Genomic DNA, 18,882 nt, shown 5'->3' on the forward strand with positions numbered 1-18,882 from the left:
CAAGGGTATTGCTTTCTAACTTCAAATACTTTCATGCTATCATGAGGTTACTGTACCTGGCAAGTTGAATTTTACCTTGACCTTTGAATGACCTTGACTCTCAAGGTCAAATTATTAAATTTTGCTAAAATTGCCATAACTTCTTTATTTATGATTAGATTTGATTGATACATTGACAAAACTACTCTTACCTGAAATACCACAATAGACTTCACCCAAACCATCCCAAACCCCCCCCCCCCCCCCCCCCTTTGCATGCAACTAGCCTCTTTAAAACACGAAATGCCCACTTTTTTTTCAAAGTCAATGTTCCCCGTACAATAACTTTTTCTATGATCATGATTCTTGTTTGTTCCATACAGGTTTCTTTTACATTTTGCGTTCTCTGATATAATCCCTTCGTTCATATAGTGACGTAATTGAATGACTAGTACTTAGTTATTTACTTAGTTCGCTTAGTGCATTTTTTCCGCATTTTTGGAAGATAATGTAATAAATTAATAAATGTCCACACCCCCACACTATACACTCCTCTTCACTCCACCCCTCCCTCCATTGTCATTGAAATTGAGAGTCCCTTCACCTTTAAAAAGAAAATAGATGAGCGGTCTGCACCCGCAAGGCGGTGCTCTTGTTGTTGAGCTTGCTTGCAGAAAGGGCGATATAGTAGTCAAATGGCGGAGTATATTTGCATGCATGTGTACATTGTGCATGGGGCCAAGTTTTCTGCACTGTTATGTCATCATTCATCATAGAAATTTTAAAACAACTCACCCAAAATGACCACCATTATAATACAACTTGTTGCTTGCAACGCCTGCCTCATTAGTCAAATGGTTATTTTGGACAAGAATAATAATCGCCTGGAATGTAACTTCCTCATTTGAAATGCAATTTTAAATCATTTAACACAAATGCTCTCCATGAGGAGCAGGTATCACTCCATGGGCAGAGGTAAAGGTCACACAAAGGTAAAAGGTCAAACATTATGCACCTACCTGAATATGCTTTTCTTTACCACTGAAATATAAATTTTAATAATTGATTGTCTACATAACTTATTTGATTGAAAATATGGTTGAATGTTTCTATACATTAAATGTGACAAAAAATTTCTGTAAAAAACTTCCCTAAGACTTGTATGAGAACAAAAGAATGAAAAGTTACACGAAGTATTATCATGATTCCACAGATGCCAGCCAATGCTCAGGATGGGAAATACAAGCTGAAGGTTGAGGGAATGCTGGATGGTGGACAAGGTGGCTACGCCTTCTTCAACGAGACCGACTTACAGTTTGACGCTAAGCAGGCCTCCGTGTTCATCCAGATGAGCAAACCCATCTATAGACAGGGCCAGACAGGTAAGAATCACATTGAGTATGCATCACGATAAGCCATTGCCAATGATATTGATGCTTTTGTCAATTTATGATAACTGCAATTATATGAACAGAAACTTTTTGATGCAGTTAATCTATGTTTTGTTTTTAATGATTTTGAATATTTTTTTGTAGTTGTTAAAGTTCTCATCATTGACCTACACACATTTTTGCCACCTGCATGGCAATTAATAATTTCTGCATAGTTTTTTGAAACAGCTGCTTATTGAATAAATGTTTTTGAATACTTTAGTGACATTGTTAGTTGTGAACATGTTCACTTGTCTTAAGATTTATTCCAATTCTTTGCAGTACATTTTCGTGTAATTCCCATCTTGCCAGACATGACACCGATGTATGGAAGCTTAACTATCTATGTCAACGTAAGTATACAAATATGTTAGATGTTATGCTAATTTATGCTATTGGTTATATATGATACAATAGTGATTATATTAAAAGAGCATTAGTTAAATTACATGATTTCATATATACTCTGTTCCTTCATTATCCCCACGTTGTTCGGAGAAAAAGTGGGGACATTGTGGTGATGTGCGTCCGTCCATCCCGGCCATCTGCTCCTCCTACACTATTATGTTAGCACTAGAACCTTAAAACTTACATACATGGTAGCTATGAGCATATGTGCGACGGTGACAGTGACAGAATTTTGATCTGACCCCTGGATAAAAAGTTATGGGGGTTGGGGCGGGGCCCGGACAGAGATTTTCACTCATTGTTTTATGTTATTTTACATTAACTTCCTCATTTCTGCACCAATTTACTTCAAATTGATACTGAGCCTCTCTTATGAAGGTCAATCTCAACTATGCATGGCCTCATTATCAAACCTGGGACGCCGTGGCCACATAGGCCACGCCCACCCAAAATTGCCTTTTACTATAATTTCTTCATTTCTACACCGATTCACTTCAAATTGATACTGAACCTCTCTTATGACAATACGGTCAATCTAAGCTATGCATGGCCCCATTACCAACCCTAGGGCACCCCGCCCACATAGGCCACACCCACATAGGCCATGCCCACCCAAAATTGCCTTTTACTATAATTTCTTCATTTCTACACCAATTCACTTCAAATTGATACCGAATCTCTCTTATGACAATACAGTTAATTTCAACTATGCATGGACCAATTACCGACTCTGGGGAGCCCTGCCACATAGGCCACGCCCACCCAAAATTGCCTTTTACTATAATTTCTACACCGATTCACTTCAAATTGATACTGAATCTCTTATATGACAATACAGTCAATCTCAACTATGCATGGCGCCATTACCAACCCTGGGGCGAACCATCCACATAGGCCACGCCCACCCAAAATTGCCTTTTACTATAATTTCTTCATTCTTACACCGATAATTTTCAAATTGATACTGAACATCTCTTATGACAATACGGTCAATCTCAGCTATGCAGGCCCCATTACCAACCCTGGGGCCCCCCGCCAACATAGGCCACGCCCACCCAAAATTGCCTTTTACTATAATTTCTTTATTTCTACACCGATTCACTCCAAATTGATACTGAACCTCTTATGACAATACAGTCAATCTCAACTATGCATGGCACCATTACCAACCCTGGGGCGCCCCGCCCACATAGGCCACGCCCACCCAAAATTGCCTTTTACTATAATTTCTTCATTTCTACACCGATTTACTTCAAATTGATACTGAACATCTCTTATGACAATACGGTCAATCTCAACTATGCATGGCCCCATTACCAACCCTTGGGCGCCCCTGGGTCAAAGATGCGACTTGGAGATATGCGTCGGCCTCTGCCGAGCCATTTATAGTTTCTCAATGAATTAAATATAGGTGGAAATTCACAATATGAAATCATGCCAGTATTATAACCTAGTAAAAAATATACATATTCTAATTCTCTATTTCTATGACCGACTTTATGAACAGTATTGCTATCATTGAATTGTTAAAGGAATCCCAGTGATAGATTCCTTATCTCAAATATGACAGCACTGTAAATCCTAAATAACGAGCTCTGTTTTAACTCTGAATCCAATATAACGTGGGTGGATCATGACCCCTCATTTTTTCTTTAATCTTACATGTGCAAGAACTTCCACTTGCAGACACATTGATCACTCTGCCTGTCCCAGGTGTCCCTTTGTCTTAGGTTGTTGTCCAGGTTTTTTAAATGAATAGATTGCATCCATCTGATATGATTTACAGCTGATTTAATACAAACACTATCAGTACCTACATGACTCAATTTATGATTAATCAAGAGTCGATTGTGGAGACTGAATCACCAGGAATTTAATACCTGGGTATAACAGTTACTGCATTCAATGACTAAATTTATGTTTAGTTACTAGTCAATTGTGAAGACCTGTGCTGTATTATTTCCAGGACCCGACAGGTTTTCCAGTGCGTCGCTGGCTAGGCCTGCAGACCAATGCGGGAGGCTTCGTGAGCCAGAACTTCACCCTCTCTGACCAACCCAACTATGGCAACTGGTCCATCCAAGTGGATGCTTATGTAGGCTATCGATTATTATCACCTGTCTTGCTACCTGTATGATCAAGGTCACACATAAGAGTTAAAATGTCAAAATTGACCATTCTACGTCTTGTCCTCATTGTAACTTTGTCATTTATCTTCAGTGATTTTTTTACCCCATTGGGAAAAGTATCGTTACCAACCCAATGGGGAAGATTGTGCACGAAAAAAACATGAAATTGATATAATTTGAGTTGTGAAGTCTTCATATTGGGAAATTGGTGTATATTGGATTTTTTGTACCCAAATACTAAATGGTGTCAAGTTGTCAATAATATATTCACTTAGGTTCAAGCCATAGAGCTGCGTAGGGAAACTAACTAAATTTTGCTTTTTATTTATAACATTTTTTTTTTTTTAAACCTTCAATTGGGAATTTTTTTGACTGCAATTGGGAAATTTGTAGTTTTTTCAATGTCACACATAGAGCTTAACAGTTACACTTCCCATAAACGACTAGTTTTTGACATGAGAGGATTTTTGAGACAAAGATGGAATGTGGATGCATCTGTTCCCAATAGACACATGCCTTGTTGTCCATCGTATAATATGAGTTGCGTTCTGAGAAAACTGGGCATAATGCATATGCGTAAAGTGTCGTCCCAGATTAGCCTGTGCACGGGCTTATCAGGGACAACACTTTCTGCTTTTATGACATTTCTCGTTTCTTTCTTAGCAAAAATCCAATCTTGACAGAAAGTGTCATCCCTGATTAGCCTGTGCAGACTGAACAGACTAAACTGGGATGACACTTTACGCACATGCATTATGCCCAGTTTTCTCAGAACGTGACTCATATTCTAGTGGAAATGTCTGTGTTCAAATCTGTAGTAGGGGCATGAGTTGTCTGTGACACATACCTGGTCCGATTCTGTGTAAACATAAATGAGAAGCGCTCTGTGAAAAGGGGGTTTAATGCATGTACACAGTGTGGTCCCAGGTTAGCTTGTGACAGGCTAATCAGGGATGACACTTTTTGCTTTTGTTGTTTTTTTTGTTCAAAGAAATACTGTTCTTGACGAAAATCCGGTTGAGGCAGAAATTGTGCAGACTGCACAGGCTATACTGGGACAACACTTTTCGCACATGGGATGCTCAAATACATAAGACAATGTCTACAGCAGTAAGAACTATTATTGCTGTCTCATACAACCAGAAGACAATGTCTACAGCAGTAAGAACTGTTATTGCTGTCTCATACAACCAGAAGACAATGTCTACGGCAGTAAGAACTGCTATTGCTGTTTCATACAACCTTAAGACATTGTCTACAGCAGTAAGAACTGTTATTGCTGTCTCTTACAACCAGAAGACAATGTCTACAGCAGTAAGAACTGTTATTGCTGTCTTATACAACCAGAAGACAATGTCTACAGCAGTAAGAACTGTTATTGCTGTCTCATACAACCAGAAGACAATGTCTACAGCAGTAAGAACTGTTATTGCTGTCTCATACAACCAGAAGACAATGTGTACAACAGTAAGAACTGTTATTGCTGTCTCATACAACCAGAAGACAATGTGTACAACAGTAAGTACTGTTATTGCTGTCTCATACAACCAGAAGACAATGTCTACAGCAGTAAGAACTGTTATTGCTGTTTCATACAACCTTAAGACATTGTCTACAGCAGTAAGAACTGTTATTGCTGTCTCATACAACCAGAAGACAATGTCTACAGCAGTAAGAACTGCTATTGCTGTCTCATACAACTGTAAACTATTATTTATTTTGTCTTTTCAGGGTTTCCAATATAACAAGTATTTCCAGGTAGAAGAGTACTGTAAGTCTTGATTTTATCAATCATATTTGTGTATTTTTAATTATTAATAAAACTGAATTTTTGCAGATACTTATGTTTTGCTGAAGAACTGTTGTAAATAAATATGCATATTTTCACAATGTCCAATGAGTTACATTAGAAGTAAGTTTTTTTTTTTTTAAATATAATAAATATGTTTTACCAGTCCAAGATAATACAATGTTTTGAAGCATTTATGTTTGTCAGAAATAAAAAAACAGCATTTTATACAAGTTATTCGTGTATCTGGTTTCCTATGTGACTTTTAGGGATCAACATACTCTTTTTTCCAGGGGACCCACGATTTGATGTCAATGTGACAACAACACCGTATGTGTGGGATAATATGGAATACGTCCGTGGAAGACTTAATGCTAAGTAAAACATGTTTGATTTTCATGTATGAAATACATTCTATGGTAATGTTAGACTCTCCCTGGCTGAATATGTGATTTGCACAGAACATGCTACTATTTAAAAATGTATGCATGATATATTTTGATACACAGTTGTGGTCAATTTATTTTCTTAAGCTCAATAGAGCTATTTAATAGTTAGCGAAAATCATTAAGCTCTGAAAGTGGATGCACATTGCCATAATTATCTTCAGTAACTTTTTCCCGTTTATTGCAGGTATGCTTTATTTTGCTATAATTAGTCCCCTACCGGTTTCACTGGAGGGGACTTATGGATTTTGCTCTGTCAGTCAGTCTGTCACACTTTTCTGGATCCTGCGATAACTTTTAAAGTTCTTCAAGATTTTTTCATGAAACTTGAAACATGGATAGATGGCAGTATGGACATTATGCACGTCATTTCATTTCGTTCCTACGTCAAAAATTCTGGTTGCTATGGCAACAAATAGACTAGAAATACTGCTTAAATGGTGGTTTTCTGAATCCTGCGATAATTTTTAAAGTTCTTATTATTTTTTCACGAACTTAAAACATGGATAGATGGCAATATGGACATTATGCACGTCATTTCATTTTGTTCCTTCATAAAAAAATCTGGTTGCTATGGCAACAAATATATTTAAACAAAATCTGAAAATGGTGGAATTTCAGACAATGGTGGAGCCGGTAGGGGACTTATATTGCTTGGCAATAGTCTTGTTATAAATGTAACCCTTTGCCACTTAGAAGCAAAGTGAAAATGGCTATGTGTAAACAGCATAAAACTGAACAGCCATCGAGTAACTTATGGTTTATCAGGTTTAATGCTGTATGCTGCTCATCAGTATCTTAAGTCTGGAGATGAAGCCTTAAAAACTTGAATCTAGTTAGAAAAGTCTAAAATTCTATTAAACTTTCTAAGGAACTACAAATGTGGGAAAATACGTATCTATGTGGTAAAGGGTTGTGCTCTTGTAAATCAGGCTAATACAAGTGCATAGTTTTGTCCCAGATTAGCCCATAGTCATAGGGCCTAAAATGGATTGTTATATAGAAGAGACTTCTTTTAAACAATAAAAAATCCACTTTAGCGGAAAGTGTTCTCACTAATAAGACTTTGAAGATTGCGCAGGCTTATCTGGGACAAAAATCCACGCACATGAATTAAGCCCCAGTGCTATGCTAAAATGTTTATACTTTTTTCAGCATCACAACCGGGCGGCCAGTGACTGGCAGTGCAGATGTGACCTTGACTTTGGTGCCCCCAAACAAGGCTCCCTACTTGCAGTTGCTCAATAACCCACTGTTTGCAAACAGACAGCCATGGGACTTCAGCATGTTCCCGAAGCTGTATAGACATTATGAATATGTAAGTGCTGTTAGTCAGCATCTTTATTAGTGGTGCCTCTGAAACAAATATCGATAATCAGCAGTTATTTCTGAAAACTTTGGTGGTTTTAATTAAGATTATTTGTAAATTGCTGACAGTTTTTGACATTTGAAAACTATCAAATGCCATTAAGTTGTACATTTTATTATTAGCCAAGTTGGTCTAGAAGTCAAGTAATCTCTTAGGAAGGACAAGTTTAATTTTGAGGGCACATGTCCAACTGGACAATTGGATTTAAAAATTAAGGTACCAGCCTATTAGTAAGTTGATAATTTGTCTTTATGTGAAGAAACATGCTTCATTTGAGCTGTCTATGTGGTAAGGAGTAATATATAAGGGAAAAAAAATCATTACAAATTTTTATGCCAAGATGATTTTTGCTTGTTTTAGTTCAAGGGTACAATCGACTTTGAGTTTGCACGCTCTGATATGATGATGAGGGTTCGTGAAATGTTTCCCGTGGCAATGGACCTCTTCGGGTTTGAGTGTGTATTCAATGTGAGTGTCAAGGACTGGTGGTTCAATATGACCCAGCACGGCTTTGCAAGCACCATCATCTTTGATCCATCAGTGCAGCTAGTCTTCATTGGAGACAGCGTGAGAACCTTCAAGCCCGATTCAGTGATGACAATCTATGTATGTATATCTTGCTTTGTAAAGAATGCAGCTGTTTTTATGCCCCCGGTAGGGTGGCATATAGCAGTTGAACTGTCCACTTTGCCATAAGTTTTGCAATATTGAAGATAGCAACTTGATATTTGGCATGCATGTGTATCTCATGGAGCTGCACATTTTGAGTGGTAAAAGTTCAAGGTCAACATCATCCTTCAAGGTCTAGGGTCGAAAATACAAATCCAAGGGAAGTAATAAGCTTTTAATGGAGATAATTATCTGACCTGCCAAATTATATAAAAAAATATAAATCAAAGCGGCGCAATAGGCGGCTTTGTGTTTCTGACAAACACATCGTAGTTAAAGATCAAGGTCATCCTTCAAGGTCTAAGGTCAAAAATACAAATTCAAGGGAAGTAATAAGCTTTAAAGGGAGATAATTATTCAATATTGAAGATAGCAACTTGATATTTGGCATGCATGTGTATCTCATGGAGCTGCACATTTTGAGTGGTGAAAGGTGAAGGGTATACAAGTATCTTAGGTACTTTAAGGTTACCTGTGAATCTACAGTCACAGTAGTGGCTTATAATTATTTGCTACTAAAATAGAGATTTGTTAGAGACAATTATATTCAAGGGAAGTAATTTACATAAATATAAATCTCAGATTATATTTTTCCTTACCAAGAATTTAAGTTCTTTTCACAGTTACTGTACAGATTTTGTATATTTATTACCTAATTGATGATTTGTCAAAGTTTTTTATGCCCCCGGTAGAGTGGCATATAGCAGTTGAACTGTCTGTCAGTATGTCAGTCTGTCCGAAAAAAGAACTTTAACGTGGCCATTACTTTTGCAATATTGAAGATAGCAACTTGATATTTGGAATGCATGTGTTTCTCATGAAGTTGCACATTTTGAGAGGTGGTAGTTCAGAGTCAAGGTCATCCTTCAAGGTCAAAGGTAAAAAAATTAATATTTCAAAGCGGCGTTCTCATGAAGCTGCACATTTTGAGTGGTGGGAGTTCAAGGTCAAGGACATCCTTCAAGTTCAAAGTAAAAAAAAAGAACACAAACACATTTTTTATTTGAAAGCGGCGCAATAGAGGGCATTGTGTTTCTGATGAACTTATCTCTTGTTTTTATATGATATTATCATCATCATTTCTTTCTTTCATCATCTCCCCCCCCTCCCTATACCTGCCAAATGCTTAATAGAAATTTTATTTCAAAGCGACGCAGTAGGGGGCATTGTCAATGTGTTTCTGATGAGCACACCTCTTGTTCATTTTAACATTTACTTTAAAAAAAAAGGCAAGCTTTTCTACTTGCTCTTGCAAACTCGTGTTTGTAACAGGGTCTGAGTCCAAGCTAGGTTAAAGATTGTCTGTAGATTAGTCATTCAGGAAGAGCTTGAGGGATTATATTCACACTAAAAACCCCTACATAAAATGACCCCAAAGGTTAAGTTTGGTAGCTCGTTTATTTTTATTTTTTTTAATTACAGACAGTTTTTCAGTAAACTTATTATTCATAAAGGGCTTGAAGGGATTTTAGAAAAGTATTCTCTATTTTTAAATGATCCCTTTTAGCCTTGTTTGGTTATTCCTGTTTTGTCAAAATGAAGGTGTTTTTTATACTTAGAAAAAATTGGTATATTCACAAAAACAGAATACCCGTAATAGTATTTCAGTGAGCTAGTTTCTATGGAATTGCTGTAGAAATTTTACCTAAACTAACAGCATGTATTCCCCTAAATAAATTGACCGCATGACCAAGGTTGTAAATATTGAAAAGAAGTCAAAAACACTTCCAGACCTTTTAACTCTTTAATACTTTGCATATAAACTATTGAGAAATGTTCTAACTCATCAACCTAAGAAATTTTACAGAGAAACAGTTATTTAATTGATATATTGTTTTAATTTTGCTTTTCTTGTCAGGTTGCTGCCATGTACCTAGATGGAACCCCAGTGAAGTCTGATTATAGGAAGATCCAAATTACAAAACGTTACACTGGATCCTCAGTTGCAAACAGTGCTATCACTGCTCCAGAAGAAAAGATTCCCATCAATGGAGTGGCTCAGTTTGATATTGAAATACCTGCCGGGGTCGATGCAGTTGAAATAACGGTTATTTAATGCTTATACGAAGGTTGCCATGGTGTAATGGATATGGTGTCCGCCTAGGGACCGGGAGGTCACGGGTTCGATCGAAACCGTGGGAGCGTTCTTAAGATCTCCCCATAGACACCAAGTACTGGTTCTAGGCCCAGGAAACGGACTCGAGAGCGTTTATATAAACCTTAGGCTTTTGATGCTATCGAGCTTAAATAAATAGGTTTAAACTTATGCTAGGCTTATTTATCTTTATCTTGATTCTACTGAGTTCTCAATGCCGTTTTCTATGTACATGATGCCATATTTTGGTTGTATTACATGTTGTAATATGGTGTTGCTTATGTTAATCAGCTATTTTTGTTATCAGCAAATTATTATTATTTATTTTCAAAAAATGAAGACGTGCAAGTTCTAGAGGAGGATGGTTTAAATAAAAGAAAAGTGTGGAAGACCAATTTTGCTTAGAGATTTTTTATATCAATATAAAAACTAATCTGTATTCAACACAAATGCATTATTCTGTCTTTATATTATCACATTGTTACATTCATTCATAGGCCCGCTACGATTATGATGTAATGACAACAAAGGACATGAAGGCCACAGTCTACCAATCACCCAGCAAGAGTTACATCGCCGTGAGGACGTCAACTGAGAGCCCCAACGTCAATGAGTTTATGATCTTCCATGTGAAAACTAGCCACTTTGTGCCAAAGATATTTTACCAGGTTTGTTCTGAAGTCTTTCCTAATTATGCCCCCAAAGGTGGGCATTTAGTGATTGCATTTCCGTCTGTCTGTCCGTCACACTTTGCGTTTAGGTTTCGAAAAATGCTTATAACTTCAATGTCGCTTCAGATGTAACCTTCATATTTGGTATGCATGTGTATGTGGACAAGGCCTTTCCATACACACAATTTATGACCCCTTTGAATTTGACCTTGAACTTAGAGTCCGCGTTTAGGTTTCGAAATCTGTGTTTAGGTTTCGAAAAAAGCGTTTTCGGGGGCATATGTCATCCTATAGTGAAAGCTCTTGTTTTGCATTTGATTAATGTTTGCATTTTGTGTGCTCATATTTTACCTTAGTGTGGAAGTCACAGTGAATGATTATAAAGCTTTATAGACTATACACTGAATAATGTATAGTAACATATAGTTGGTGTTCTGGTATTTTCATTTAATGTTTTTTCCAAAAAAGAAGATAAAAGTGTTGTTTAAAAGTACTCCTTCCCAGTTCTTACCATGGGTTAAAAGTCTTTTTCCCATTGCAATATAAAAAGCACCATTGATGGAGTAACAATATTCGTATTGAACAAAAATAATAAAGAATTGTAAGCTATGAATCATAATTTGTAACTTTGACAGGTATGGATAAACCTCATTCAACTAACTAGTTTAACAAATACGAGACAATTAAAGTAGCTTATTAAAAATAATAAATGACTTTTGAGTAAGATTCCATATGAGTAATATTTCTTCATGCCAGTCTCCCTATATAATGGGTACCAGACGTGTTTTCAAGCCAGTTGCAACAAATTAAGCCTTGCTATGGAAAAACTTACGGGCTTATTGCATATACAAAAACTGATGTCTGACATTAGTCTGTCAGTCCGCAAAGGCTAATCTGGGACAACATTTTCAGCCTATACTGGATTTTTGTTCTGAAGAGACTTCCTGTAAACAAAAAACTACCATGTTAGCAGATAGTGTCGTCCCTGATAAGCCTGTATGGACAGCATTAATGTTGGCCCCATTCCTCATGGAAAAAAAGTATATATTTTTCCCAAATGGGACCTAAAAATTCTCAATTAAAGGTTTCCAAATGAAAACATTTTTTATTTATTTATTTTTTACATACTGTTTATCTCCCATGCAGTCATATAAATTCAACCTTAGTAAACATATTACTGAAAACACATCTATTATCAATTTGGAGCAAATTTGTACCAAAACAGCAACAACACTAATTTCCCAATTTTAGTCAAAACGCCACAAATTTTCTGAATCCAAAGGGACCCAGCCCCATTCGCAAAATGGTGAAAAAACACTGGCTAATCTGGGACAACACTGCACACACATTCATTTTCGGAGGACACTACTCAATAATTGCTTATCATAATCAACCTGTGCGTTTCTTGTCCTTGCATAGATCGTTGCTCAGGGCAACATCCTGATTGGGGATGAACTGGAGATGATCTCGCGCCACAAGACGTTCGCCGTGGCCCTGTCCCGTGAGATGGTTCCCACAGCGAGGATAGTGGTGTACTACCTACAGACCTCCCCCGAGGAGATGGTGGTCGATACTCTCAACTTCTTTGTCAACGGCACCAGGAGCAATCCGGTATGTATGGTGGGAAATTACCAGTGCCTGTTTATGATTTAAACTCTTTACTGCTTTCATACGCATTTTGACACGTTTGTAGTCTTTAAGAAAAATTGATTTTAAGACCTTTCTTAATAGTTAAGTTTTAAGGGCTTCATTTCCGACCCTTAAATACTGATAAGCAGCACACAGCATAAAAGATGAACAGAGTTACTTGTAGGCTGTTCTGCTTTTTGCATATAGCTATTTTCACTTTAGTTCTGAGTGTTAAAGGGTTAATACACTTCACCAAACAATGATATTCAATTAATTCAATTAATGATTTGAATAATTCATTGAGTTGTAAACATTCTCCATACAAAAGTACACACATTTTTGCATTTAATGATTTTACCATATAAAAGAAGAAAAATAGTAATGATTCTGTTAAATGGAAATTAATTTGTTTACAATCACTTGCTTAGAGTTAAAACTATTTTTTGCATATATTTAAGCACCAGAGGTTTGCATTATTGTTAAACTATTAAAACATTGAATGCATGGCTGTCACATATACCAACTGACAGTACTGGCTTGAATATGTCAAAACAAGTGTACACATATCCAAATATGAACAGGCATTCAACAAAATATTGATTTCAGAAATACTGTGAATATATTAGTTAAAAGATTTGTATAGAGAAATTCTTAGCATGTACCATTACTACTTTGTCTCAAAGTATTTTTCTACTACTAAGGGCAAAAACAATTTAATTTGAAAAAGCATTTCATTATGTAATATATCATCCGAAAACATCTTCAAAATCAAAATCTTAATAATGCCTAAATAGAGGCCTATTTTAGGATGTGTCAGTATCTCCTGTTTCCATCTCCTCCTTTAATTGCCTACCGGTAGGTGTATTTTTCAATGTGCCCCTTTAATTGCCTAGGTGTATGCTTCATATACCCCTTTCATTGCTTATAAAGCCAGTATCTCCTGTTTCAATGCCCCAGGTGTATGCTGAGATCAACAAATGCAAGGACTTCACGGTGTATGCTTCATATGCCTCTTACATTGTTTATAATGCCAGTATCTCCTGTTTCAATGCCCCAGGTGTATGCTGAGATCAACAAATGCAAGGACTTCACGGTGTATGCTTCATATGCCTCTTACATTGTTTATAATGCCAGTATCTCCTGTTTCAATGCCCCAGGTGTATGCTGAGATCAACAAATGCAAGGACTTCACGGTGTATGCTTCATATGCCTCTTACATTGTTTATAATGCCAGTATCTCCTGTTTCAATGCCCCAGGTGTATGCTGAGATCAACAAATGCAAGGACTTCACGGTGTATGCTTCATATGCCTCTTACATTGTTTATAATGCCAGTATCTCCTGTTTCAATGCCCCAGGTGTATGCTGAGATCAACAAATGCAAGGACTTCACGGTGTATGCTTCATATGCCTCTTACATTGTTTATAATGCCAGTATCTCCTGTTTCAATGCCCCAGGTGTATGCTGAGATCAACAAATGCAAGGACTTCACGGTGTATGCTTCATATGCCTCTTACATTGTTTATAATGCCAGTATCTCCTGTTTCAATGCCCCAGGTGTATGCTGAGATCAACAAATGCAAGGACTTCACGGTGTATGCTTCATATGCCTCTTACATTGTTTATAATGCCAGTATCTCCTGTTTCAATGCCCCAGGTGTATGCTGAGATCAACAAATGCAAGGACTTCACGGTGTATGCTTCATATGCCTCTTACATTGTTTATAATGCCAGTATCTCCTGTTTCAATGCCCCAGGTGTATGCTGAGATCAACAAATGCAAGGACTTCACGGTGTATGCTTCATATGCCTCTTACATTGTTTATAATGCCAGTATCTCCTGTTTCAATGCCCCAGGTGTATGCTGAGATCAACAAATGCAAGGACTTCACGGTGTATGCTTCATATGCCTCTTACATTGTTTATAATGCCAGTATCTCCTGTTTCAATGCCCCAGGTGTATGCTGAGATCAACAAATGCAAGGACTTCACGGTGTATGCTTCATATGCCTCTTACATTGTTTATAATGCCAGTATCTCCTGTTTCAATGCCCCAGGTGTATGCTGAGATCAACAAATGCAAGGACTTCACGGTGTATGCTTCATATGCCTCTTACATTGTTTATAATGCCAGTATCTCCTGTTTCAATGCCCCAGGTGTATGCTGAGATCAACAAATGCAAGGACTTCACGGTGTATGCTTCATATGCCTCTTACATTGTTTATAATGCCAGTATCTCCTGTTTCAATGCCCCAGGTGTATGCTGAGATCAACAAATGCAAGGACTTCACGGTGTATGCTTCATATGCCCCTTTCATTGCTTATAATGCCAGTATGTCCTGTTTCAATGCCCCAGGTGTATGCTGAAATCAACAAAGGCAAGGACTTCACGCTGCACACACTGGAGATCAATGCCATCGCTGAGCCGGGCTCCTATGTGGCCTTCAGTGCCATGCCCAATGACCTCTATAGCCGGGGCATGAATGACGGGCTCAATGAGAACACGGTATGTACCGCAGTACTTTGTCTCAATATATGAGCTCCGGTCTGGGAAAACAGAGTTTAAGGCATGTATGAAAGTGTAGTCCAAAAAAAATAGCACGTGAAGTCTGCACAGGCTTAACAAGGACAACATTTTCCGCTTTTATTTTAGTGTTGACCCTGACTAGCCTGTGCAGACTGCACACGCTTAGCTTGGACAACACTACACACATGCATTAAGACCCATTGCCCCAAAGCAGGACTCATATATACAGTTTGAGCAATGTTTTAGGTTTCAGTGTCTTGCATAATCAAACTGATCACTATTTGCTCCCTTGCAAATGGAGAAGTTAAGATTGTTCTTCAGCTGTGTAGCTCCATATTTCAATGAAGTAGTAATTGATATCCTGTTGCATCAATTTATATACCTGTATTGAGTATATCTCAAAAAAGGATGACTAGAGGAGCACTTTAGTGCCTAGTTACAAAATGATTTATTCATAGGAACCCAAAAAGTACCACAATACTGAATTCCTCCAACCTCTCTGCCTTTATTGTGCCTCAGGTTTTCGTTATATAAACCTATCTTACCTGACCATGATAATCTTGCCTAACCTGACGCCAATTAAAATATTTAACCCAACAATAAAATGCTTCTTTTTACCAAATCCTTATTAACTGATGTCACATGACTCTGAACTTATTCTTAACAACATCTCAGAAACTTAACCTAATTTACCATGTAAAACATATCTTATGGAACCTTGATTAATAATATGACTAAACCTACCCAAGTTATATGCACTATTCTCTGTGTACAGCTGATAGACGAGCTGGTGAGTTATGACGAGCCTGCGCGAGGGAGCTACCGCCAGCTGTGGCGCGTCAGTGACACCGATTATGAATACAAGTTCTACCCTTCAACCGGCTATGGAATAGATGCCAACTACACATTTAAGGTGAAATATTGCAACTGTGGATTTTTTATTTTCTATATTTCCCCATAACTATAACCATAACCCTTCACTTTCTTATAAAAGAGTTATTGCCCTTGGTTGCTTTTGTAAAATGTATGTATTAATGCTGTAACTTTCTCTAAGTCATGTTTTGATTTTTTCTTTTTGTTGATACATGATGCACTTTGCTGCACAATGCCATCCGACTGGTTGTTACCAAGTCAAGAAATCTTTTTCTGTTTGTACTACTGTTTATTCATAAAAACTTATTTCGTTGGAGAATTATTGGATTTTGTTTTCTATAATCTAATTGCAATGTATCTTTCCAGCATTCTGGCCTCTTGGTGTTTTCTGATGCTACAATCTACAGTGTACCAGGTAATTACATGATTTCATATTGTCTGTGGAAAACGTGAGTAAAAAAACACATAAAATGTGAGATGCCAAAACATTTTACAGAATGAAAACAAGCCATCCTTGAAAAAAATGCCTCCAATATTTAAATTTTTTATTAATTTCACTAATCACATTTCAAAAGAATTCATAGTGTGTGACATAACTTAGGGGGTTTTAAGCAGTTTTCAAGGTTGTCTGTGTCAAAATGCATCTTTATTCAGACATGCTTTGAAAATTGAAGGATTTTTTTTCAATTTTGCACAAAATCTTTTTCTATATAAGGCGATTTTTCACAAGCACAAGAACAAATCTGCTTCTGTAAAGGTCACGCTTTAGAGGGTAATAAACAGCAATTATTTCAAAACTCCTCGTTTGTCATAGTGGTATATGATGATATTAATCACCATCAGATGATTTTAAACACATGTCTCCTGAACTTCCACAATTCTTTTCTGTATGAGCCGTGCTCTGTGAAAAGGTGGTTTTATTCATGTGCGCAAAGTGTTGTCCCAGATTAGCCTGTGCAGTCCGCACAGGCTAATCAGGGACAATACTTTCTGCCTAAACTGGATTTTTGCTAAGATGAGACTTTCTGTAAATGAAAAATACCATAAAGCAGAAAGTGTTGTCCCTGATTAGACTGTGCGGATTCACAGGCTAATCTGGGACTTCACTTTACACACATGCATTAAACCCCCTTTTTTATAGAGCACATCCCATATATAAGTGTGTTCATGGCCCCTTCTCGCCTGAACTGTAGCATATTTCAAACTTGTCTTTCACAGACTACTGTAATTGGAATATTGGAGAGCGGCCGTGTTTCCTGAGTGGCTGTTACCATATCAACCAGACATGTGACGGCAAAAAGGACTGTCCTGATTGGGCTGATGAGCAAGGATGTGTGTATTTTACATTTAATCTTCCTTTTTTTGAAGTTATGAAAAATAAAGAATGTATATTTTAAGTAAAAAACTTCAGTAGAAAAAAGGACTTTAAAATTCTTTACAGAAACTCTGAGACCTGGAGATTTAACCCTTTGCATGCTGGGAAATGTGTCGTCTGCTAAAATGTCGTCGGCTGAATTTCTAAAATTAGCATTTTCATCGATTTTTTTCAAAGAAAACTATCAGAATAGCAAACAGTTTGGATCCTGATGAGATGCCACGTTCTGTGGCATCTCATCTGGATCCAAACTGTTTGCAAAGGCCTTCGAAATTCGGTTCCAGCACTGAAAGAGTTAATATTTGATATTTATTATGGTATATACTATTGTGGTTGAAACTGGCAATACCTTGGCATCATATGGATAATAATATTATAAATGACTTTAACAATATCAATTCAAATTGAACGTACAAATACAAAGATCTTAACATTCAGGTGAGCTGTTTAGGGACATGTGGCCCTCTTATTACATAAATTATATGTACCATGTTACAAGTTAGCGATTGTTGTTTGCTGCAGGTCCAGTACCAGATCCCCGCTATGTGGACAACCGCACGATGAACATGATCTACCGAGTCAGTCGAAATCTACGCTTCTACGAGGATAGTGGATGGGCATGGCAGGAAAGATTCGTCAAGTAGGTGTCAATATTTGTATGATTGGTCAGACCCATTGTTTTTACGAATTGAAATACTCTATTTTCAAATATTTTAACACTCATATGCTGCATCAACTATAATTATCTGATTGAAACTGCAAGTTAGTTCATAAAATACTTCATGTTAATTGATTTAATAATGCTTACATGTGGTCTTATAGACAAAGAAATCGAACCCAATTTCATTTCTTGATTGACTACTAACAACTTTTATGATTATGTTTGTAAGAAACATATACTTCAATTTTTAGTCCCCTATCGGTGAAAATAAACAGGGACTTATGGTTTGCACTCTGTGTGTCTGTCTGTCAGTCTGGCACACTTTTCTGGATCCTGCGATAACTTTAAAAGTTCTTCATATTTTTTAATAAAACTTCAAACATGGACAGATGGCAATATGCACGTCATTTCATTTTGTTCCTACGTCAAGAATTCTCGTTTCTATGGCAATAAATAAACTACAAATATTGCTGAAAATGGTGGATACTGCGTAGGAGGTAGGGGACTTGTATTGCTTGGCAATAGTCTTGTCTATAATAATCTTCATTGATGAATTAGCAAAAGTCTGTAGGTAGTATGAAACATGTGTATGATTTCACCTGATTAACAATCCTACGAGCCTCGTTCTTGGACAACTGGGCTTAATGCATGTGCATAAAGTGTCATCGCAGATTAGCCTGTTCACCAACACTTTCTAATAAAACTGGATATTTTGTTTTGAAAGAAACTTCCTATAAAACATAAAAATTCATAAAAGGGGAAATGTCCCTGATTAGCCTGTGTGGAATGCACAGGCTAATCTAGTATGACACTTTAGGCACATGCATTAAG

The 18,882-nt window shown here is 37.1% G+C and overlaps 1 protein-coding gene across 1 annotated transcript in view; it reads left to right on the top strand.

Moving 5' to 3' along the window:
• LOC127844265 (CD109 antigen-like) overlaps positions 1-18,882 on the top strand; it is a 47,179-nt gene that overhangs the window by 11,045 nt on the left and 17,252 nt on the right. The window contains exons 4-18 of the mRNA XM_052374332.1: positions 1,193-1,361; positions 1,692-1,762; positions 3,784-3,912; positions 5,678-5,717; positions 6,029-6,113; positions 7,337-7,499; positions 7,911-8,156; positions 10,078-10,266; positions 10,812-10,982; positions 12,405-12,596; positions 14,972-15,121; positions 15,918-16,055; positions 16,382-16,430; positions 17,234-17,347; positions 17,913-18,030. Of these exons, the coding sequence (XP_052230292.1) occupies positions 1,193-1,361; positions 1,692-1,762; positions 3,784-3,912; positions 5,678-5,717; positions 6,029-6,113; positions 7,337-7,499; positions 7,911-8,156; positions 10,078-10,266; positions 10,812-10,982; positions 12,405-12,596; positions 14,972-15,121; positions 15,918-16,055; positions 16,382-16,430; positions 17,234-17,347; positions 17,913-18,030 (2,024 nt within the window). The remainder of the gene's footprint in view (positions 1-1,192; positions 1,362-1,691; positions 1,763-3,783; positions 3,913-5,677; positions 5,718-6,028; positions 6,114-7,336; positions 7,500-7,910; positions 8,157-10,077; positions 10,267-10,811; positions 10,983-12,404; positions 12,597-14,971; positions 15,122-15,917; positions 16,056-16,381; positions 16,431-17,233; positions 17,348-17,912; positions 18,031-18,882) is intronic.

This window comes from Dreissena polymorpha, chromosome 9, assembly GCF_020536995.1.
Source record: "Dreissena polymorpha isolate Duluth1 chromosome 9, UMN_Dpol_1.0, whole genome shotgun sequence".
Lineage (NCBI taxonomy): Eukaryota > Metazoa > Mollusca > Bivalvia > Myida > Dreissenidae > Dreissena > Dreissena polymorpha.